This window comes from Papio anubis, chromosome 4, assembly GCF_008728515.1.
Source record: "Papio anubis isolate 15944 chromosome 4, Panubis1.0, whole genome shotgun sequence".
NCBI classification, from domain to species: domain Eukaryota; kingdom Metazoa; phylum Chordata; class Mammalia; order Primates; family Cercopithecidae; genus Papio; species Papio anubis.
The window spans coordinates 63,009,308-63,034,691 of record NC_044979.1 but is presented as its reverse complement, the minus strand read 5'-3'; the positions used below and the strand labels follow the sequence as shown (position 1 = coordinate 63,034,691).

The 25,384-nt window shown below is 34.4% G+C and overlaps 1 protein-coding gene and 1 long non-coding RNA gene across 3 annotated transcripts in view; one reads left to right on the top strand and one right to left on the bottom strand.

Annotated features, from left to right (window-relative positions):
- SEMA3A (semaphorin 3A) overlaps positions 1-25,384 on the top strand; it is a 220,399-nt gene that overhangs the window by 84,289 nt on the left and 110,726 nt on the right. For both annotated transcript variants that reach the window (XM_021936114.2, XM_003896385.5), the window contains exon 4: positions 166-285. In XM_021936114.2, coding sequence (XP_021791806.2) covers positions 166-285 — 120 coding nt within the window. The remainder of the gene's footprint in view (positions 1-165; positions 286-25,384) is intronic.
- Positions 25,279-25,384, bottom strand: part of LOC108585106 — a 67,251-nt gene continuing 67,145 nt past the window's right edge. The window contains exon 3 of the long non-coding RNA XR_002521110.2: positions 25,279-25,350. This is a non-coding gene — a long non-coding RNA (uncharacterized LOC108585106). The remainder of the gene's footprint in view (positions 25,351-25,384) is intronic.

Sequence of the window (25,384 nt, the reverse complement as noted above, 5' to 3'; positions counted from 1 at the left end):
ATATAAACAAAACAATAGAAAAATAAATAAGTCCTTACAATGTTGTGAAAGGGATACTAAAAAAAGAAAACAAAAGACAAATCTGTTCCAGCATGCCTAGCACCCTAGAGGATACCTCAGTCATGCTGATTGCTGAAAATCTTTGGTTTTTCTTTTGTCTTACAGAAAGAATGTGCTAATTTCATCAAGGTACTTAAGGCATATAATCAGACTCACTTGTACGCCTGTGGAACGGGGGCTTTTCATCCAATTTGCACCTACATTGAAATTGGACATCATCCTGAGGTAAAGCTGGCTTTTAAAAAATTATGTTTGTCCATGACCCCTTTCTATTCAAAATGCTTCATTACTAATTTCTTCAGTTCATTTTGCTTCTGGTTCACTATTCAGTGGGACCTACTTCAAATTCAGATGCTGTTATTAATTTTAATCTGTGAATGCAAAAAGAATGAGAACATCACTCAACAAAAACTAGGGAGCAGGAGGAAGGAAGGAAGAAAGCATTTGTTTTCACCCTGGATTAGAGTCCAATCCATTTTGCATGTGCAGCAGATGTCAGCAGGCTGAATGTGTGGTGTTTTCTCCTTCATTTGTATATTGCCAGCCTTCTCCTCCATTTCCATCCTCAGCCAGAAGTGTCTGCCACCAGTTGTTTTCTTCTGCCTAGGGATTAAGAAAGGATGCCATACATTTGCACAATGATCTGGTCTCAGGTTTGACTCACATTATTCACATTTGTATTCTTGCTTGGCTAAGCTTTGATTGTATATTTTTGATTATTATTTTGGAAGTATGGGAAAGAAAAAATGTTTTTTTTTTTAATCTCTCTATTCCTTGTAAAGATGTTTTAGTGCGGACATTATGTACATTTAAGTAAAAATCAAGATAAAGAAAAAGTTGCTAATGTTGAAAGCAGTTTGGTGAATCTGGCTTATCAATAGACTTCAATTATAAACCCTCTTGTAATTTTTGGCATGAAATCCTAAGAGGAACAAAAGTGTTCACGTGACGAGAAAATCACTGGTGACAGAATTTTCTTCAAAACTGGAACTCAGAAATACTCAACAAATAAAGGACTTATTCTCGAAATATTTCTGATATCCTAAAGATAAAATAAAATTGACATGGTATTCACTTCTTTATAACTTAAACTTTAGACTCTCTCCCTAAATTTCATAAAGTGTCCCAAAGTGATATAAGTATGTCTTTTGACCCAAATGAATTAGAAATCAAAATAGTTTCTGTTATATCTTCTTTGTATAAGAAATCACCTTAGTATACATACGTAACAAACCTGCACGTTATGCACATGTACCCTACAACTTAAAGTATAATAATAAAAAATAAATTAAAAAAAAAAAAGAAATCACCTTAGATATTATGCAGTTTCTAGACTAAACACAATTATTTTTTCTTCTTGATGAACCAGGGAAGACACATTCCCAAGATCTCACTAGTTGCCAGTATATCTTCATCCTATTTCCCCAACCATATCCTTCCTTCTTCTCTTTTTTATGAGCCCATATGTATAGTATTTATGCTGACAGACTGAAGAGTTTTAAGTAAAAAGCAACTTTAGGACAGGCAATTCTACTGATGTTGCTTGTTTTACATTGATTAAATTAGGGATAAATTTATGCACATGGTACTGGAGACTTTGTACATGTAATTTGTTTTAGCACCTGATTTAGTCACTCTCTCTTTGCTGTCTTCTCAACCAATTCTTATTGTAATACATCAGTTGTCCTAAAGCTTGCGTGCAAGGCAATTGTCTCACTTTTCCATATTCTGAAGGTAGCTCTAGAGAACCCCCTCCACATGATATTGCACTTTTTACATGAGTCATGGTATTGCACTTTTTACATGCGTCAGGAATTATGGTCTACATGATTGGCAATGGAATCAGGAATGTTGACTTTTTTTTTTTTTTTTTTTGTGAAATGGAGTCTCGCTCTGTTGCCCAGGCTGGAGTGCAGTGGCGTGATCTTGGCTCACTGCAACCTCTGCCTCCCAGGTTCGAGGAATTCTCCTGTCTCAGCCTCCCAAGTACCAAGTAGCTGGGATTACAGGTGCATGCCGACATGCCTGGCTAATTTTTTGTATTTTACTAGAGACAGGGTTTCACCTTGTTGCCCAGGCTGGTCTCGAATTTCTGAGCTCAGGCAATCCACCGACCTCGGCCTCCCCAAGTGCTAGGATTGCAGGAGTGAGTGACAGAGCCCAGCAGGAATGCCGAACTTTTAGCACAAATTAGCAGAAAGGACCTGGACTTTGGTGTCGCATCTGTCTTCAGATCTTGCTCTACAACTTACTAGCTGTGGAGCACTGGAAATATTACTTAACTTCTCTGAGACTCTGTCTCACACATGCAACACAAGCTAAAAACAATCTTTTGATTCTCGGGGTCTGTATATTTTAAATGCAAGGTTAACTTATCACCTCTAACTGCCTTCTACCGCTCTTAGCACAGTATGACCCATTGACTTTTTTTTTTTTTTTTTGTCCCTGTAGAAACTCAAGGAGTTTTAATCCCACCATTGTTAAAAGCATATCTGCTAACCTCAGACTGCAGAGCTTGCATTCAACCTCAGCTTGGTACTAGCTGCTTAATCTGGTGCAAATTATTTACCTCCTCTGTATCTAAGTTTCTAAGCTAGAAATTTTTAAGGAAAATGGTCTGTACCTCATACAGTTGTGAAAGTTAAACATTGTCTAATGGATAATAAGGGCTAAAAAAAAGTCAATTAATATTAGAAACTATAACTATTTTAAAATACAAGTCTATACCCATTTAATACAAAATATAAATCTGCATCACAGCCTAAAACCTGTGTTGCTGTTTTGCTTAATAGCAGTTGTCACTTTGCCTCTTAAATGTTTCTCACTTCATCAGAGATTGTAAATTATGGCACTGGATTCTCATGGCTGCCGGGTGATTCTGCACCTTTCTTAATTTCCCCTTTTTAAATGCGAAGCTTACATGATGTTGATGGTCATTTAAATTAAAACACCATATGTTATCCTTGCATTTTTATCATTTTCCTGAAATGTTGATTTTTGAAGTTGAGATTTTAATAGAGTTAACAGTCTATTTCCTCTTCCACTCATCAACTACTCATTGCTGCCCTATGGGTGGGCCGCTGGGAAAATGAAGAGGTACAGGTTCTGGAGCCAGGCCATTTACCAGGATTTCCTCTACCCAAATAGCCAATATATAAAGCTTCCTGTCCAAGCATTCTGAGGTGGAAGATTGAAATGCGAGTATTTTCCTGAGACTCTGAAACTCACAGGCTTTGAGAGAGGTCCTCCTTCAGAAGCTCAGTGATTTTGATTTGCATGATAACTATAGATTGTGAAATGCTGTTCCAGACTGTTTAGGGGATCAGAAGTAAGATGATTATGCAATTACCTGGGGAATTTGAAGCAGTCTAGACAGTCAATCTATGAAATTCTGGAAAAGATATTATCAATATAGCTTGTCTAGACTACATCAAATTTAATTTTCAATGCTTAAGCTGCCTTAAGAGAGAATCTGCTTTAAATTCATCTATATTATACTTAAAACACTACCTTTGGATTTAAATTGTTATGCTGTTTGTGAAGTTGAAAAAAAGAGACAGTGTATACTTCGTACTATTGGGAGAAGACAGTAAGAGAAAGATCGGGAGAGTGAGAAATAAAATAGCAATCGAAACAGAGGCCAGGATTATTGGCTTAGAGTTCATAAACTCTCACAGAGTTTGAATATATCAACTTCTTTTCTCAAGGACAACTTTTCAGATAAAGAACCCATTTTTCTCCTAAATTCTAGTTTAGGAGTTGTGTATGTACTTTGCTATTACCTGCCCCACTCAAAATGATGAAAGACTAATCTCCTTTTAAAATTTTGTCTAGACATATTACAAATAATTTTATCATAGAAAAAAAGACATTTCATTTGTTGCTTCTATTAAGACTTTTATGGACATTTAAACATTCAGTTTTTTCTTTGCAGTGCTCTTTCTTTTAAAACAACTTATCATCTTACATTCTGTTTTCAAGAATGTTGCAACTCCATTGTCAGAAAATGACATTATAGACTTAGCATCCTATATGGCTGAATGCCCCAGAAGTAAAAACATCACTTTGAAGGAAATCAGGGCTTACTTAATTATTTAATAGCTTTGGATCTTATAGGAGGAAATTAATAGCTCCTTTAAAGTAATAATACAACAATTTGCAAAATAACCTTCAGTTTCGTCCTCTAGTTATGAAAATAGACCTCTTTTACCCTTCAAGCGTTTTAATAGCATACAATCATGAGTTGTTTAACAACAGAGATAGAATCTGAGAAATATGTCCTTAGGCTATTTTACTGTTGTGCAAAAATCATAGAGTGTACTTACACAAACCTAGATGGGATAGCCTACTACATACCTAGGCTATCTGGTGGAGCCTATTGCTCCTAAAGCTGTAAATCTGTACAGTACGTTACTGTACTGAATATTGTAGGCAATGTGTAGCATAATAATAAGTATTTGTGCATCTAAACATATGTAAACAGAGACAAGGCTTTCCAATGGCTATGAGGTCACTACGCAATAAGAATTTTTTAGATCCACTATAATCCTAGGGGCCTACCATCCTATATGCCGTTCATCATTAACCAAAATGTTATGTGCCACCTGACTATATTTACACTCCTGAATAGCGTATTGCAAAATCTACTTTTGCTGTATCATGAATACCTCCTGACCACACACAGTATGTCATTGATTGCTGTCTTAAACAGATTTTCTCTTTCCTGTGGTACATTTGGGAATTGGTAGACCTATTAATTAACTCCAGTTCTGTAAGATATGTGTCAATCAATTCTTGGGTATCTTCCAATAACACTTGACACTGCAGAAAACTCCCGGTGAGGTCACATACGTCATACACATGTGTGTGTTTATCATAAAATGCTTGCAGAGTTCATGGAAAAAATGATTTAGAATTAGAGTACAGATGAGTCTGGAGTTTAAGCTCTCAGCATCCATGCCATTGAAATGAAAAGCGTGAGTCATCCTTGACAGGCAGAATATTCCCAAATGGCTTACAGTATATGGTATTTCCCCTTCAAATGTACATCTGTTAATAAAACAAAGTATGAATTTAGAAGTACAGATTTTCGAAGACGTCTCTGGATGTTTTCTCAAATTCCAAATGGGTCTTTTCTACTTACTGGCAGGAAATCTAAAAAAAAAAAAAAAAAAAAAAGAAAAAAAAAAGAAAAAAGAAAGAAAAAAGGAAAAGGCAGGCACTGATGAGAGCTGAATTGTATTAACTCCATAAATACTCTCATAATGTCATGATTGCGATTTATGATAGAACTAAAGGGACATTAAGAAATGCAATGAGGCTTAATGGCTATCTCTAAGGTCATTTCCACAATGACAACCAATATATCTATATAAGAAATAAAATGTTTTGTCTGGTTCTTCCCTTCTACTAGAAATGGGAGTGTGCTCTGATGCAAAACTTTGAATCAATCCTCTTAGTAACAGTCCCCCAGGCCAAAATGTTATTTAAGTACGAGGTAATGCTCTGTCGACTAATTTATTCATCTAATCTAACCCAATCTAGTTGAGTTACTTCTTTCAATTTATTGTACTATTTAGTCCAATGAAGAGCAAGTTTATTTCTACAAATTGGTACTGGAGCTGAGAAATTCAGATATCTTGGGAAAATAATGAGGAGGTGCTTTGGGGTAGGTGTATCATCTTTCTGAGATCTTACATTGGAGTCTGTATTTATTTTGTAGCACACTAGCCTCAGTGAGAAAAGTTGAGATTTATTGACAACTCAACTGCTCAGTGTCTCCATCAGATGCAGCGTATCCCTCATTTGCACTACGGACCCGAGCCAAATGTGATTAGAGTTAAGTCCATAGTGGTTTCTAGGTTTTTCTTTCCTAATCTTTCAATACTGGAATCATGTTGGAAGATGGACTTGTAAAAGTTACTATGCTTAATAAAGGAGACCATCATTTATATTCAAAATTAAATTTTAAAATGATCTGCTCTTTGTACTTGAGGAGAAGCTTTACAGTTAATAAATTCTGAGATAACTCACTAGTGTATTTTTGCATGAACTGTTAAAGTTCTAAACTCTAAATATTATCAGTAAGACTATTTCTCAAAATTAATAGAACTAGTGCTTAAGTGAGGGAGTAAGGTGACCTAAGTCATAATTTGAAACAAGAAAAAATTTTAAAATGCTAAAAAAAAAGATAGCAAAATCCAAATGAACATCCTTCACATCCTTAATTAAAATGTTTCAAGGCAGCGTTTTATATTTTGACTTGATTTCCCCGAATATTTGATATATAAACACCATAGTTTTGAGATTAACATTCATTTATCCTGTACCACTTGTTTGCTCAATTGTAAAGTTTTCTCATACTACTTGACAGTCTTTTTTCCCCTAAAAACAGTGACAGATAGAAATGGAAATGTTAGCATTAAATTCTTACCTTGAAGGATATTTAGTTTTGTGTTTTAGCACATATAGCACACCTATTGCCAGGTAAAGTATTTGGACAAATTTAAACGTTTTTTCTAACACCATATTGGTGCAATAATGCCATTCTCAATCACCTGTTAAAATAATATATTATCTATAGTACTTTATGTCTTAGTATCTGTGCTGCCGAAGCGAGCACTATAGTATCTGATTTTTGAATGACTTCTTTATTCAACAGAAATCAATGCAGATAAGGGCTACATCATATACAGTTAATATTAAGCATAAACATGTTGTCTTATTCCTTGTAGACTAATACCTGGTTTGGATCAAAGCTCCTACATTTACTGGGGTGAGACAGTTACTGGAGTTATTTATCTCCTACTTACTCTTTCTCATAGATGATTCTCACTCTTTCTCTTTTGATTGATTCTCTTACACACATTTCCCATATAACCTACTTTAAGAGGAAATTTCTATTCATCAAAGCTTCCATTTATTTGTTATAAATATTAAATTTACAAAAACATGAAGAACAACACTAAATCCCATTGCCTGTTCACCTGTTTGGTACTTTTTCATCTCCTTTTCATTCTCCAGGCATCATGATCCTTCTTTTACCTCTCGACTCTAGTTCTATGTTTTATTTTTATTTTCATTTTTTATCTCTTTGTCTCCTTGTGTAAATAATTTCATTTTAAAACCAAAGTTTAAGAGTGGAAATACAGCTTGAGTCTGCAGATGAGAAAGAAGGAGTAAGTTTGTTATTTCTTAAAAATGTAAGAAAAGTAGCATAACAAACTTAGACTGAATTTCCTGAAATCAGAATACCTTCATCTCCTCCTGCAATGTGTTTCTAATAAATGGAATCAGTAAGTTATCTCTTAGTCTTGTTTTTAACTGTGATGATTTATTCTGATAATAATGTAAAAAATGATGTAAGCACATTCTAAATTATTTGGATGGCTATCCCATAGTCATATTTTTTTTTTTTTAATTTTAGTGCCCTCATTTGCTTGAAGCTTGTGATTATTTAAATGCCAAAAATGCTCCTTTAATGGTATTGAGCTAATGAGAAAGAAACAAAGCCTGACTCGATATGCAAATGCTATACTCTGCCAACTAAGGGCCAAAGTAAGGCCAGACTGCACAGTATGAAGGAAGATTTTGCTGTGGTTGAAAAAGAGAAAAATGGTGCGAGAATTAAATCATCCCAGAGCACAGGAAAGTTTAATTGGCAGCCTCAATGACTGTAGCTTCTGGGCACTAGGACTATGTTCACACAGCAAAAATGTATTTACTTTTCAGTATACATAGCAATGTCATTGTCACGTTACATTACTGTAATTAATTTTGATCCGATTTGTTTTCCAATTTTGTTGGTATTTAATTTTAAATATAAAGAGCATATACTTAGTTGCTGTCGAAAAAACCCATACAATATGTAGTAACTCTGACAACATGCTAGAAGACACCTTACAAGTGTTTTTGAAAAGATAGTGTAGGCCGGGCACAGTGATTCGCCTATAATCCAGCACTTTGGGAGGCTGAGGTGAGCGGATCATTTGAGGTCAGGAGTTCGAGACCAGCCTAGCCAACATGGTGAAACCCCTTCTCTACTAGAAATACAAAAATTAGCCAGGTGTGATGACAGGCATTTGTAATCCCAGCTACTCTGGAGGCTGAGGCAGGAGAATTGCTTGAACCCGGGAGGCAGAGGTTGAGTGAGTCAAGATTGCGCCACTGGGCAACAAGAGTGAGACTCTGTTTAAAAAAAAAAAAAAAAAGATAATGCAATCTCCTTTTCTGTGTTCACACCAGAGGATACTCTCCTTGCCCTAATTTTATAGCCCTGGTCTATGGGTCCCGATGGCTCTGTGCTGCTCCAGACTTAGCACATTTGGTCAGTATAGCTTTAATTCTGCTTTTTTCCTTACTGGATTAATGTCTCATCCAATTAGAACATGTAGATCATTGTCTTCCACAGTCAAAGTCAGATAGCTTGTGGTTTAAAAAAATGACTAAAACTCATATGTCATAATAGAAACATTACCATGATTTGTAAAAAATAAGTCAAGAAACTCTCTTAAGGCAGATAAGTAGAAAAGCACACTTTAATAGTCACACTTTTATCCTAAATTAGCATCTTGAAATAAATTGTATGAGTTGATATCACTAACACAAATTCACACAGTTTATTGGTGATAGGGCATAGACTAGTACTCTTGTTTAAAACTTCATTTTTGTCATTTCCATTAGAGTCTATCAAAGTTAGGGTTTTCTAGAACACCTCTGTTCAAAGGCAGTATAATGCTAGCCTCATATGTAATTTTAGCTTTTGTAGTAGCTATATTAAAAGGAATAAAAATAACCACAGGTGAAATTATTTTTAATATATTTATTTTAACTCAATATATCCAAAATAGCATTTAAATGTGTAATGAATATAAAATTGTTAATAACATTGACATTATTTTTGTACTGCCTTTGAAATTTAGAGTTTTTGTGGGACTTATAGCTCAAATAAATTTAGACTAGTCTCATTTCCCATGTTCCATAGCTTCATTTGGCTAGTGGCTCCCGTATAGGACAGCTCAGTCCTACAAGGTAAAGCAAAGATAGAATACAGAATGACAGGTGATCATCATATCTACATGAGCATTTGTGTAAAAATCAATATCCGATAGTTGAAATCCAATATTGTTGCTTATGATAATATTCTTTAACCTGTTTTACATGTACCCAACAAAACTGAATGAAATCTAGTGGTTAGAACTAATTGGAGTATAACCCAGCAAAGCTGGCATGTTGCACAATTGAACTTCAAGATAGTGGGATGAGAAAACCACTGTGTTATAGTTGCACAGTGCTTTTAACATAATGGTAAATTTTCAAATCATTTTATGGTGAAAGATTCAAATATTGCATAATGTCAGTTGACATTCACCAATATACAAATATGGGGAAAGAGTCCTTATTTCCAAGAGAAGAGAAAATAAATGTTACTCTGGAATAGTGAAAAGGGGGATAATGACGTCATAGCTTTGTTTGTATCCAAAGTTATGGAACTCCTCTTGTTATCCATGACATTTCATGAAAGCTTTTGTGCTTTTGGTTTGGAAAGGACTTAACCTTATGGATCTAACAGTTTCGCTGTAAGAGCATACACATGCAATTATAACAAGCCAGAAGATATATCATAATCTAAGTTGCTGAGATGTGTTTGTACTGATATAAATGCAATTGCAATGTAAAGAAAAAAAAAAAAAGACATCATAGGGTACCATGGGGAAGCAGTCTGATTAGTCTGCTGTATCTTTGTGTTTAATGTCAGCATTGCACCATGATTCTCCTACAGGATGAGAGCTGGGGAAGTAGAAATAGTAGGGACTTGGATGAGAATCAGCATGAAGTAATGAGACTAGCATTGAGGTCAAAAAGAAAAGCATCATGAGCAAACCTTCTGCAATAAAGGTTTTATTACATATATTTGAGAGAGTACTAGAAAATAATGGAGGCTTAACATTCATCTCTATGTTTCTTCAGGTTTGAGGCTACAATACTGCTCAACTGCAATTAACAATGCCCAGATGACCTTGGAAGCAATTTGTGTTCACATGAATGATTCAGTAGTGATAAAATAGCTTTAATAAAAACCTGGGAATATTTTTTCTTAATTTTCTAATATTAATGGTAAGGAATAACAAACATAAATATCTTCCCTCAAAGGGCTCACATAGAAACAAATATCTAACTTCAGTGTTGGTAAAGACATCTGCAATAACACAAATCATACTCCCAACAACTAATAGTGATTGAACGATGAATATATATCCTGTACCTTAAAAGTATTATTTTACTTAATTATCATAAAATCTGATGAGGTAGCTACTCTCAGTATCTTCATTTTACTAATGAGAAAAGTAAGGTTTTTCACGATCGTTTTGTAATAGACCCGAGGCAAGCATGCTGTTAAGTAGTTCATATCTGAATCCAGAACCTGCGCCTTTAAAAGGAAATTCCAGGACCAAACAGTAGGAGAAGAAAAGTAAAATGATTAGTTCTAGTTTAGAGGACTATGTCGGAGTGATTTGTTTCTCCTGGATTTATACTTCAGAAATACTGAGTGCACACTTCGTTTGGACAAAGTGATGAGTGTAAATAAAGGAACACTAGATGAGGTAAACAAAGGCCATCTTATTCGAACTGGATTTTGGAAATGGATAAGGTATTGATAGATTTGGAAGACAGATAGGCTATGGGAACAGCGAATGGAAGGAGAAAAACATAAATGATTGTAATCCAACAGGGAAATGGCAAATAGCCCAGTGTGCATAGAGTTTACTGCTTTTCAAAAAAAGGAGACGAGAAAGTTAGGATCAAGTTCAGTTTAGGGAAGCTAGTCAAGAACCATGCAAGTTTTCAGCAAGACACAACCACTATTGCCATGATTCACTTTGAAACATATTTCTGGCGTAAATATGGGAGAAAAATTAATAGACATATACATAACATCCTCTTTTGAGGCTACAGCAACAGTTCAGTAGTGACATGATAAGACCCTATTCTGATATTGACTGAAAGATGCTGCATAAAGTTACAATTCCCAAATGAAAACATCAAGATATCTGAGTAATAACCAGATCCCATAAGCCATTAGATGAAATATAACTGAGGTGATGACACTGTTTAAACTCCTCATTAAAAAAGAGTTTACAATTCTTTTGTGAATTAGTCAAACTTATTTTATAGCATATTGTGGTTCATGCACATTTAATTTTAACTCCTGAGCCTGCAAATAAGCTGCATTAAGCTGCATTTACGTTGTACATAAAACATTAAGCTACTATAGGCAAAGTTATGTGAATTTTGCATTGATAGCACATCACAAAGGAGAGTTTCTCCGTACTTGTGAATAAGGAAAATGCTATTTTGGGGAATGTATATGTGAAAATAATTCAAATGCACTTTTCTTAAAAAAAAAATTCAAAACACAAAAATCAACTAAACAGAAAGAAACAAGATTTAATATATAGCACTTAGAAACAGTGAATTTTAACATCAAGACTCACTAAGCTATGCTTCATTTATACTTCTTTACTATATTACAGCTTATAATAATTATGTGAATTTTTAATGAAAATGCAATTCCTAATTAATCTCTGGTTATTCTATCCAATTTATCTTCTGCTATAACTATTGTCCATGATTGTTGTTATTACTTTTATCACTCTTAGAGGCTATTATTGTAAGCATGGTTGATAGCTTTATCAAAATTATATAATTTGATTTTAATAATTCTGTGAAAGAAGCATTATCTCTGTCTCAGTTGAGGAAACTAAGGCTCAGGGAGGTTCAACATGTTACATAGCATCACACAGCTAGTAAATCATCTGTCCTCATACCTGTCATAACAAATGGCCTCTCTAATGGCATCAATATCATACCCCTTTAAGATTATGCTATATGATATGCTTATTAGTACTTAGTTCTAAACACTCTCAAAACTTTGAATTTCAAATCAAATCTATCACAATTTGCATTATCAAGTAGCATTATTAAATTACAAGTAGCATTATTAATGCTACTTCTTGAAAGTAGCATTAAATTCTTCATGCTGAAATAGTGACAGTGTATGTCACCTTAGTAAAATTCCTTGGCAGTGGCAAATTCACAGAGTCCTTTAAAAGATTATGGTAATAACATAAACTGGAGTTGTGTTTTAATAAAACTAGTGCTAAGATACCCCACAAAACAGTTATTTTGTTACTACTAATTATCTCCGTAGAAATTCTAGGGACTGAGCAAAGATAAATGAAACCCACCTATCCTTACATCTACCGGGACAAGAAGAATTGTAACATGTATTACAATCAGAGAAAAATGTAATTATGTTTTTTACCAAAAGGAAAAAGTTAGGATTTGTAGCATTAATACAAATATGTTTGAAATAGAGTACTTAAAATGAAAATAAAAATAAAATGTTTTCCAACTCTCATTCAAAGTAAGTTTACCAATGAAGCATGTCCTTTTACTTTTTCCTAATATTTTGATCGTGTAATATTTCAAATACACAGAAACATCTGAATACCAGTATACTATCAACGAATTATAGATACTCAAAGAATCAGCAAATACTTAATTTTATATGGCATAAATTATTATTAAATATCAGAAGATGGGCATACTCTTTTTTCTATTATTTCTAATGTAAATGGGCCTTTTCAAGCTATCCTTAGCTGTAAGAATATTGAAATATTACCTTTTTTTTCCCCAAAGGCTATGTTTTACTCTAATTTTGTACTTAGGAATCTTTGGAAATTCCAGCAGGAACAAATGCATTTGGAGAAATATATATTTATGTGAAGGTTCTTCCTTTAATCATTGCGTGAAAAAAGCAAATGCCATAGATATTCAACTTTCATTGAATGCAATTATTTTTATCCTTGCATATTTTGCTATTATTCTTTAGTAATTTAAAATCTATTTCTGTAAAAGTGATAGAATATTTGGTAATACTACACAAATACAGCTTTAAGATTTATACATTTATAGGTGAAAAATAATATTACTTCAAATTATCAGAAATCAAACCACATCCATTGACTACTTTCCATTTTTGTTCTATCTTTATTTTCCAGTCTGCCATTTTAATTCCATTGTGTATCTTTGGTCCCTGAAAGCAATCCCAGGAATTGCTGAGTGGTTAAAAAGCGAGTCTAATGGGATCTAAAATCAATTCGCAAGTCTGCCACTGATTCATTGTGTGCCTTTTGCTGCCACTGAAATGACATTAAACCAGTCTCTTAAACCAGCATTTTTATACCTCTGTATTTTTGTTGTGATGAAAAAATACTTATCTATTCACTATGCATGTACACTAAAGAACATAGATTACTGATTGATAAATATTAGACTACTTTCTGTTTCAATCAGTTACCTCACTTGAGATTAGCACAAAGCTTTATACAGAGGCTTAAAAGTCTGTATTTTTCTTGTGTTGCAAATGAGGTTTTGTATACGTGCCAGGGTTCAAGATCCTTTTAAGTGCTTTTCTTCTGGCAAATTTGTCTTCTTCTGATTTATCTTTGGTTGGCATTTAATAACTGTCTTACCTCATATTTAAATTGCTTCACCTGGAACAGATGGATGCTTGGCGTCTCACATTTACTTGCCCTTTGCTGGCCTCAATCTTGGGGACAACTGTAACCTTTGCCTTTAAGAATCCTTATTCTTGTCATGCTAGATAGCATTCCTAGGTACTACCCTGACACCAGATCAAACTTTTCTAACTGCAATATGGAAACATTTTAAAATTCACGTTAAAATTGCACAGTATCTTAGACATATGTAAAAATATTTTATTTTCTAGAAATGTGTAATAATTTATCTAACAGAAGAATGGGAACAATTTATGTGAGTGGTAAACAAAATATCTCAATTTTTTATCATATGAAAATCCAGCAAAATAGAAGTGACTTGTGTACCTGCTTTTTAGGGTGCATCAGAAGCAATCAGTAATTTCCTGTATGTGAATTCAAATCAACTTCAAGTAAAATGAAAAGACAAAATGAAATGATGTGCTTGACACATAACTGACAAAAAGTTTATCCTATTTACTTTTCTATCTTGTATTTAGAAAAGTCTAAAAGATTTAATAATATCCTAACACACAAATGAAAGTTATTTTCAACTAATGCTTCTAAGAAAATAATTTTCATCTGGAATATTGTAGTGCAAAAAATTAATTTGTAAATTTTTATCTACTCATAACTACTTATGCTTAATGCAATACTGAACACAAAGCTCAACAATATATGGTATTTTACTTTGAGAAAAACGGATGTCCAGAGAAAAGCTGTGGCCAAAATTTCCATAAAATTCTTGCTAAAAAATATGTTTATAAAATACTATAGCTTTCAGTTACTGTACAGCTTCTCTAGTTCCTATCCTTCACTTTATAATATAAAAAATTTAAACTCGAATTAGTTAAAAAGTATCTTTAAATCCCTCGGCTATTTAGTGGTAAGAGCTGAACTTAAGCTCAATTCTCTTGACAGCTAATTCAGAGTCTTTTCCATTATGTTACATTGCCTTCACTCTCACTGCCAAATGTTTAAAAAGAAATGAAAGCCACAATTTTCCATGTACCTCAAGATGTTTATAAGGTTTTGTATTCAAAAATCAAAATAAATTGAATGTTCATTAGTAACATTTAATAATTATTGTTAAAATACAGTTGTCTTTTACCTCTTCATGCATAAATGGTCTGATTATAAACTATATTATGTCATTTCAGGGAAAATATTTATTATTTCTTTTATAAAAATAGTATTACTTATTGAAAATGAATCAACTGCCAAATCAAAGTAGACAAAATGTGAATATTGTTTCAATACTTTAGGAACTTTTATTTTCATTAAAGTAGCTGGATATAAGATGATTTCTATCAGTTGAAGCAGTCAACACATATCAAATATTATCAAATAAAATAATTAGAAACATTAAAGAAGCAACCTGAACACAGGAATCATGCAAAATTTCACACACACACCTCTGCATTCAGTGGACAAGAATGACTAAATGCTTTGATCTCCCCTGAATAACATGAAAGAGGAAAAGAAAAAAAAAAGCAACATCTGTTAGAATAAAGGTTTAGTGAACAGAATGGAGACTACTTGACATAAGACATAGGGCACGAAAAAAAAAAAGATAAAATGCATAAGCCAAGTTATTTATAGCCTCAGACCTTACTAGTCAAAAGAGATAAAGTCTGACTTAGAAATAAATGCAGTTAGATTTATGTTTAAAGTAGGTAAAAATCCAGAAGTGAGTTTCTTAAAATGTTTTCAATGGGAATATATATATATATAGCATTATATATATAATTATATATAATATATAATTATATATAATATATAAATATAATTATATAATATACAATACATATAATTACATATAATGCAATATATATAGAGATCCACAACATATTTATTTATATACATTATAAATTACATATATACACTATATATTGTGTGTGTGTTTTTTTACTCATGGTGTGTGACAATATCTTAGACAAAACTATGAAGGCGTTATATAAACAATATAATTAATGTTAGACTGCTTGGATATATATTTGTAATGTAGGCTTCAATCAGTTTTCCACTTAAGGAAATAAATGTCTGCTATGGGAAAGGTGATTCCTTTGAAGTGGATCAGTTCTATATACAAATGTATTTACCTGGCCATTGTCCATCTCTCAACTACAGCTAATATACTCAAAGCAAAAATATTTCTTTTTTTTTTCTTTTTTTTTTTTTTTTTTTTTGAGACGGAGTCTCGCTCTGTCACCCAGGCTGGAGTGCAGTGGCCGGATCTCAGCTCACTGCAAGCTCCGCCTCCCGGGTTCACGCCATTCTCCTGCCTCAGCCTCCCGAGTAGCTGGGACTACAGGCGCCTGCCACCTTGCCCGGCTAAGTTTTTGTATTTTTAGTAGAGACGGGGTTTCACTGTGTTAGCCAGGATGGTCTCGATCTCCTGACCTCGTGATCCGCCCGTCTCGGCCTCCCAAAGTGCTGGGATTGCAGGCTTGAGCCACCGCGCCCGGCCAAAGCAAAAATATTTCAATGGGCAATTAATAAATTTGATGTACTTTCAGGTTTGTGAGCTTTTGTGTTGCAAAGTGTGTTTTAGTTGTTAACGGTGGTGGTTTTTTTTTTTTTTTTTAATTTTAGAATCGGTGTCATATTATGGTGTTAGAAACATAGATTCCACTATCACATAACATAGTATTTTCTAAGATTTTGAATGCCATAGCTGCAGTTCCCAATCTTATATCTAGCAGATGATATGTACATATGTGACATTCTTTCATAAGAACACCCATCGTTATATGCATATGAATGCTCTAGAATACAAGTAGATAAAATAATGCCAGCATAGCTTTAACCTCGAATTGGACTTAATTTCTGTAAAATAATAAGATAAAAAGAATACTATTGAAAATATATGTAATTTAAGTTCAGGAAAACAGAGCCTGTTTAAGATCAGAGAAATAATAACATGGGCAAAAAAAAAAAAAAAAAAAAAAAAAAGGCAGAAACTTAAGATCTTATATGTAGGGAGAAAGTAATTTAAAAATACAGAAAGAAGGACGTTTGCCTCAAAGATGGTGCCTGTATGTAATGAACTAAGTGTACTTTTCTCCTGGGCAGCAGACCAGAAGTGTAAGCATTACCGAGGCATATGGTTCCTCTTCGTGAAATAACAATCTTAATTGACATCCCACTCTCTCCACCTCTCCCCTCTCTGGCCTGACTTACACTATCCAGTCTGACTTCCACATCAAAGCCAGAACAAACTTCAAAAAAGGCAAATGGTAGCCTGGTAGCCTCTGTTTACAGACGTTCCTTTGCCTACCTTTTGTCCTAGCAATTGGAGAAATTGGCCTTTGGTTCTTGGTGCTTCCTACTTCTGCATCTTTTTTTTTTTTTTTTTTTTTTTTTTTTAAGTTCTAGGATGCACGTGCAGGTTTGTTACATTGTAAACGTGTGCGATGGTGGTTTGCTGCACCTATCAACCCATCACCTAAGTATTAAGCCCAGCATGCATTCACTATTTTTCCTGATGCTCTCCTTCCAACTCCCCAAAGGCACCAATGTGTGTTGTTCCCCTCCCTATGACCATGTATTCTCATTGTTCATCTCCCACTTATAAATGAGAATATGCGGTGTCTGGTTTTCTGTTCCTGTGTTAGTTTGCTGAGGATTATGGCTTCCAGCTCCATTCATGTCCCTGCAAAGGACATGATCTCATTCCTTTTTATGGTTGCATAGTATTTTATGATGTATACATATACTACATTGCATGTCTTGTTCTTTCCATTCCTTTTCATTCCTCATCTCTCTTCTCTAGGACATTGCATTTATTGTTTTTGTTGGGTGGATAAATCTTCTCTTGGATATTTGCTTTAATAAATCCATCTCATCCTTCTGATCTCAATTCATGCATTACTTCTTCAGAACAAGTTCCACTAACTTGTATTGTAGTCTACCATTATATATGCTCTCATGGCAACACAGCAAAAAGTCAGATGAGTAAATAAATACACATATTGTGGTAAGTGCTGTAATAGTAATTAAAGAGTTTGTCTGAAGTAGGATATATATCTGCATGTAGGATTCACAAACTCTCTAAACTATTGAAGACCATTTCTTCATCTCCCAAATGTTAGTTGTTTTTGTGTTTATTTTTTGCAAAAAGTTACAGGGTGCAAATTAGAATTAGAGCATGAAATAAATGTCCCCAGCCAGTTCGAATTCTTAGATAAATAACACCAAAGAAGTCTCTCAAAAATAAAATATAATATCTCCATATTTCAATGAGTCATTTCCTATATCTGAACTATATCAATATATGTCAGGAATAATCAATACCGATGTCAGGAATAATTTATACTGATTAACAAATATTATTCTGTAATTTTAACACATTTGATTTTTTTTTCGTTGGTATTATATAATTGTCTTTTCCCTTATATACATATGACCTAACAGAAAATAAATTTAAATGAATTATTCACAATAACATTTACACAGAAGTGCAAGTAAAAGTTATTTTCTGTTAAAGTCCTTATGTAGCAAGTCAGCAAAGAAATAGTTGGAGGTTATGCACATCCACAATTAAAGGAGGGAAGAAGGAGGCATGGAGGGAAGGAGGAAGTAAGAAATATACCTCAAGATCTATTTTGGTAAAACCAATCTGGCTAATACTGGTATTTGTTAGATAATAATATCTGTTAACTTTTATTTCATGTCCTTTACTTAAAATAGAATAGAAATGCTTTGTCTGTAAACTTCAATATTCTGAATTAGGTATGACACAAAAATTTTGTGGGGATCTTCCCACTCATTTGTTACATTGAAAAAAAGTAGCATGTTTATGTTAAAGTTTACATTTTATTCCTGGAAACTGACACACAGGAAGCAATAAATATGAAAAGTGATGTGATGTTCAGCGGCAGCTTTCTTCCCGGCACTGGAGGGAAGTGGGACTTTTAAAGTGAGTGCAAAGGAGACAAGTAGAAACAAAGGCATTCGTATGTACATGCGGACATTCAAAAGATAATCACTGAAAGTGGCGCTACAAGAAAACTATGCTCCACTAGTTTGAGTTTCAAATTAAAGCTCTCTGAGGATAATGGTAAATTTTATTTAGATAAAAAAAATTGCCTTTTATCTTCCTCCATCAAGATTTCAATTGGCAGGAGATGACACAACCTGCTTAACAATCGGGTATTTTGAAAACTGAGAAGGTTGAGAGGGAGCATTTAAAAAAATGCCTTTTAAAAAATCTATGTGAACAGCACGTATACATTTGGCACATGTATAACATTAATTCACTAATACTCTAGAGTATTCTGATACTCTAATACTAATAGAGTATTCTTGTGGTACTCTGCCTAGAATTCAGAATTTAGCATAGTGTGTAGACTTATATAAAAATACAACCTGCGTATCTATTAGGAAAAAGTATAACATTTTAATATTATGGAATTTCATTTTTTCATAACTAACTGATTTAGATTCTAAATAAAGCATCTCAGAATTATATGCTTTGCAGGTTAGAAAAAGAACATTATCATCAAAATGACTATTTAAACTCTTCACTAATGGTTATTAATACATCATTAAGTTTCTGGATATTCATCTTGAGAAAAGTATAAAGACATTCTCTAAAAATTGGAGCCAAATTAAAGCAGTTTTCTCTAATCCTGACTGAATTTTTAGAAACCACTTTGGATTGTCCACAATGTTAGACTGAAATTTAATTATATTGTTTTACCTCAAAGGGATACTGTGATCAGATGTAGATAACCTAGTAAAGCACTCGGCTGAAATAGCTTCTGATTGTAACAGTAGTATGAAATTTCTAGGATACACATTTCTTAATAGCACTGATGGGTGTATTATTTATTTTAGTTTATTTTAGTTTGGAGCTTACTCTTTATGTTAGATTGTAGAATATAGTATTCAAAGAATATTCTTTACTTCCTTCCCTTCCTTCCTTCCCTTCCCCTTCCTTCCCTTCCCTTCCTTCCTTCCTTCCCCTTCCTTCCTTCCTTCCTTCCTTCCTTCCTTCCTCTTCCTTCCTTCCTTCCTCTCTCTCCTCTCTCTCTCTCTCTCTCTTTCTTTCTTTCTTTCTTGCTTTCTTTCACTGTGAGTTCAGATCTCCTCATTTCCCAATTTGGGTGGTGGCATGATCTCCTTGATCTCAGCTCACTGCACCTCCAGCCTCCCAGGTTCAAGTGATTCCTCTTGCCTCAGCCTCCTGAGTAGCTGGGATTACAAGCCATAAGCCACCACGGCCAGCTGAATTTTTTGTATTTTTAGCAGAGATGGCATTTCACCATGTTAGCTAGACTGGTCTCGACTCAGCTCAGGATCTGCCTCGGCCTCTCAAAGTGCTAGGATTACAGGCATGGAGTCCACCCACGCCAGTCCAGCCTACACAATTTTTTGCCAATTATTATCTAGACATTTTTGCTTGATAATATATATATTAATTTCAATAAAGTAGATATAGATACCATAATCAGCTTATAATTATAACTTTAAAATTATCAATATTAAATAATATTGTTGTTTTTTAAAGAAAAAATTGCTTGTTAAAACTTGTTTGTGCCCACCCATTTATTTTCATTTCTTCCTTTACAAGCTGACTACGTTTACGTTGTTTGTTAACTTGTGTCCTGTATTTCCACTGCTTCGGTTGGAATCTTTACACTCCTTGCAGAGACATCTATTCCCATGCTTAGTAGGCTATTCTTGCACGGTTTTACTGGTCATCCATCCTCAAGTTCTGTGGTGTAGTCTGGTTCTCTCATTGTGTCAGCCTGCAGGTTTGCAAGAGTTCTTTTTCCAACTTCTTTCCAAGTGAGCTTTGAAATCTTATGGGGACTGCCTGCATGAGGTATATGGCAGCAGTGAGCCATCTTGTATAGTATTTTTTGTGTAACATTTACTTTCAGAGGAATGGGATTAAACTTCAAAATCTTTCCAAAGGTTTTAGGCACTAATTTTTCAATTTTCCTTACATGAAATAGATGCTTTAAAATCATCCATATAATAATAGTATTTTCAAATATATTTTTCTAAGAATGAATTTTGTAAATGTCCTACTTTAGACTCTATGTAGTTATTAAATGTATCAAGTTTACAAATCAATATTGCATCTTCAGCACAGTTCATAACCTTTAAAATTTAGTCTGATAGAACCAAAGTCTTCCTTTTCCATTAATAAATCTAGGTATATAAAATGATACACAAATGTCTATAAGTTATTTATCTATATACATATATTTACCAAATGTGTATATAGATAAAAATCCTTATAGAATTATATAATTATAGGCCGGGCGCGGTGGCTCAAGCCTGTAATCCCAGCACTTTGGGAGGCCGAGACGGGCGGATCACGAGGTCAGGAGATCGAGACCTTCCTGGCTAACACGGTGAAACCCTGTCTCTGCTAAAACAAACACAAAAAACTAGCCGGGCGAGGTGGCAGGCGCCTGTAGTCCCAGCTACTCGGGAGGCTGAGGCAGGAGAATGGCGTGAACCCGGGAGGCGGAGCTTGCAGTGAGCTGAGATCCGGCCACAGCACTCCAGCCTGAGCGACAGAGCGAGACTCTGTCTAAAAAAAAAAAAAGAATTATATAATTATAAAAAAACAATCAATTTATAAAAGAAGTCCCATAATGATTTACTATCCAAATACTAATAATTGCTTTGAAGGGAAGACTATATATATTTTTTGAGACGGAGTATTGCTCTGTCGCCAGGCTGGAGTGCCATGGCACGATCTCACCTCACTGCAAGCTCCGCCTCCCGGGTTCAAGCGATTCCCCTGCCTCAGCCTCCCGAGTAGCTGGGATTACAGGCAAGCACAACCACGCCAGGCTAATTTTTTGTATTTTAGTAGAGATGGGATTTAAACGTGTTGGCCAAGATGGTCTCGATCTCCTGACGTTGTGATCCGCCCGCCTCGGCCTCCCGAAGTGCTGGGATTACAGGCATGAGCCACTGCGCCTATCCTAGGAATGTCTATATTTTTTATTAGATGTTTAGACAATTTGCAATTACAGCATAAGTTTATGTATTTTAGATGTGTATGATTTCAGTCAAATAACTGAAGGCTACAGATTGTTATATGGTTGACTCCAAACCCATAATTACATTAAAATCGATAATTTTAACACTCCTTATTTTTATCTGTGAAATAACATTTACCATACGGAGTAATTTTATGCAGTCCCCAGATTTAAAGTTTGATTTGGAAAGAAGTTGGTAAGAACTTTATAAGTAAAACTATCTGGGTTTAGGTACTAGGAAAGTGAGTTTTAATATCATCGTTAGATACACTCCCTCCTTTCTATTTCTAAAACTTTTTTATGTATTGATCTTAAAATAATGGACAGGCGATACAATAACTGAAGGCTACAGACTGTAATACGGTTGACTTCAAACCCATAATTACATTAAAATCAATAATTTTAACACTCTTTATTTTTATCTATGAAATAACGTTTACCATATGGTATTTATACATATGTTAATAATTGACAAATTTTGAGGATTGTTACCTATGTAGTTGAAAATTCTTACTTTTGTTGACATATTTGCATTTGCATAGGACTTCATTCATTTAAAAAATGGCAAAATTAGTACCAGTTATACTAGTTGCATTATATGTGCATGTACGACAGCGTATCTTCTCCTGCAAACAGACTACTAAACAGAACGGTTATGACTAAACTAAGTGAGATTTTGAGATTTCTATTCTTCTTTAAAGGGAAGTATTTTGCACGACTCCTCTGACAACATGCTGCAAAGAAGTGCTCAAGATGAGTGTTTACATATACGTTTTCACCAAATGGCATTCTTCTTCCTAACAGCTCTAAATTGACGCATTATTGTGTCTTAGGAGAATTATTACTTCAATGCCTTTTCTTTTTTTACTCTTACTGCAAGCTCTAAAAAGTTAAGAAAATAACTTTGCTTTTTTGAACAAATAAAACCCCCTCCCCCACTGTTTAAAATCCTGAAAAAAAAAAAATAACATGAAAGAACATTCTGAGCAACAAGGGAGCCTTCTCACTCACAAAGGAATACTTTCATAAATTAATCATGCTGCAAGTAACTAAACATCAACTAGATCAAATTGCACCCTATGCATTTTTAAATTCTCCAACTACTATTTTATATTCTTGTAGTTTTAATGTTGGGGAGGAAGGTGGAAAAATAAATAGAATCATGCATTTCATATTGTTTTCTGAATATGTCAAATTTTTATTGTCAAATGTTAATGATTTTATCATATTTAAATCGATGTCAAAAATGTATTCCCAATCAACCAGCATATAGACACATACATAATACAATTTTTACAATATTATAATAATGATAAATAAAATTGAAATTAAGATAGGAATCTTCCCCTTAAGTAACTTTTAGAATTCACTTAGAGACATAAAGCTAGCATAGTTGTCAAGCATACTTTTTTCTTGGAAATGGAGTCTCGCTTTGTAGCCCAGACTGGAGTGCAATGGTGCGATCTCGGCTCACTGCAGCCTCTGCGTCCTGGGTTCAAGCGATTCTCCTGACTCAGCTCCCAAGTAGCTGGGACCCGCCACCACGCCCGGCTAATTTGTGTATTTTCAGTAGAGATGCGGTTTCACCGTGTTAGCCAGGATGGTCTCGATCTCCTGACCTTGTGATCCGCCCGCCTCAACCTCCCAAAGTGCCGGGATTACAGGTGTGAGCCAGTGCTCCCGGCAAGCATACTTTCAATAAACACTTTTTTGTTTTCATTTTGTGATGACAACATGTGGATTTATAATGAAAAGATAAATTTAACATGTTTCTCGCCCTCAGAACTACATATTTGGGGGAAAAATAAATGTAGCATAGAGCAATGACTGGTATACTACAGTTACTTACAAAGTGTTACAAGATCCCTAAAACAGGGATATTTAATTATGCCTAGGAATATCTGAGCTAGTTCCAAAAAGGGTTGAAACAAGAATAGGATCATTTCAGCAAATGAGAAGAACACTGCAAGGCAAAGTGGAATCAGAGTAAAACAAAATGCAAAAACATAGAGGAAGGCCAACAATAGTAAAATAATAAAATGCTGTGCAATACGTTTTCAGAGAACAGAAGTTCATGGGAATGAAATGTTCAGAAAAGGATTCAAGAAGGTAGTAACAGCAATGCCAATATAACAATAATCAACTACTGCACATTGAGTTACACCTAAACATATTTTGGCATAGCTTCTTTTTACTCCCCCACATCTCTACTTAGATGTCCTCTAGGGAAGCCATCTCTATTTCATTTCTAGTCCCCAACCAAGTTAAATCACCATCATATATTTTCATATGATATTGTCCTTGTAGGAATATTCATTACAATTACATGAATATTGTGAAAGTATATGTTTAATGCTGATCTTCCCTACAACACTGTAAGCACCAGAGGACTAATACTGGATCTGTCTTATCCAGTTGTAGAACCCTAGCCCCTGGCATGAAGTAGGATCACAACAAATACTGTAGAAATGAATGACTCCATGTCTACACACTATGCCAATTTCATGTAATTCCTATAACATTCTAAATAGGCAGATGGGATTTTTGCATTTCATAGATGAGAAAAATGAGAATTAAATGTGAAATAACACAAAATCACACATCTAAAGAATCACAGAGCCATGATTTGAACTCAGATCCTTATGAGTACTAACCTCTTAATACAGTAACTATGATAAACTACTGATAATGGCCTGGAAATATTTGGATAAATGGATGGAACAACGTAAATATTTTCATTGAGAATAATACAACAAAACGGCCGGGCGCGGTGGCTCAAGCCTGTAATCCCAGCACTTTGGGAGGCCAAGACGGGCGGATCCTTGAGAATCCAGGAGATGAGACCATCCTGGCAAACGGTGAAACCCATCTCTACTAAAAATAAAAACTAGCCGGGCCAGTGGTGGGCACTGTAGTTCCAGCTACTTTCGGGGAGGCTGAGGCAGCCCAGATAGTGAACCCTGGGGCCGAGGAGTTTGCCGTGAGGCTGAGATCCGGCCACTGCACTCCAGCCTGGGCTGACAGAGTGGACTCCTTCTCAAAAAAAAAAAGAATAATACAACAAAAAAGACATAAAAATAAGAGCAAATGTACCATCTTTGTTGCATAATAAAGAGAATGTTCTTTACAAACCATTTTGAATATTACAAAATAGTAGAAAGACAAATTTGATGATTTGGATTAAGTCAAATTATGAAGAATCTTGAAAGAAAATCATGTATATAAAAAGAGAGAGCTGCTGAGAATTACTGAGTAGCTACTTAACATGATGAAAGCATGCATTATAAAGTTTATTGGAGTATGTGATGAAGTAATTGGATAAAGAAGGATAGAGCACCAAAGAAGTCCATCAGGAAGCTGGGCAAAAAATCTAGTTAATGTAAGCACAGCCAATACTTGAAAGGTGAATGTGAAAAAAATATATATATTTTTATATGTATATATAAAATATATATGTATGTATGAGCTCCTTTGTAAAGGATAAAAAGATATGATAAAGAACACATGAACCTGATAAGCCAAAAGCATGTTCTAAGCTTTTAATGTGGGTAATGAATAATAATGATTGATTGCTAAGATTTGGAGCATCATTAGGAGAACTAGCCTGACAATAGGATCCTGGTGTTTGAGGTAAGAAGGTACACGCTTGACTTTCACTCTGTTGAGGTTAATATTGGGAAGGGGCATCCAAGCAAGCCATGACTTAGGCTAGTATTGAGCTAAAAGGAAAAAGAAGGAGGAGAGGTATCAATA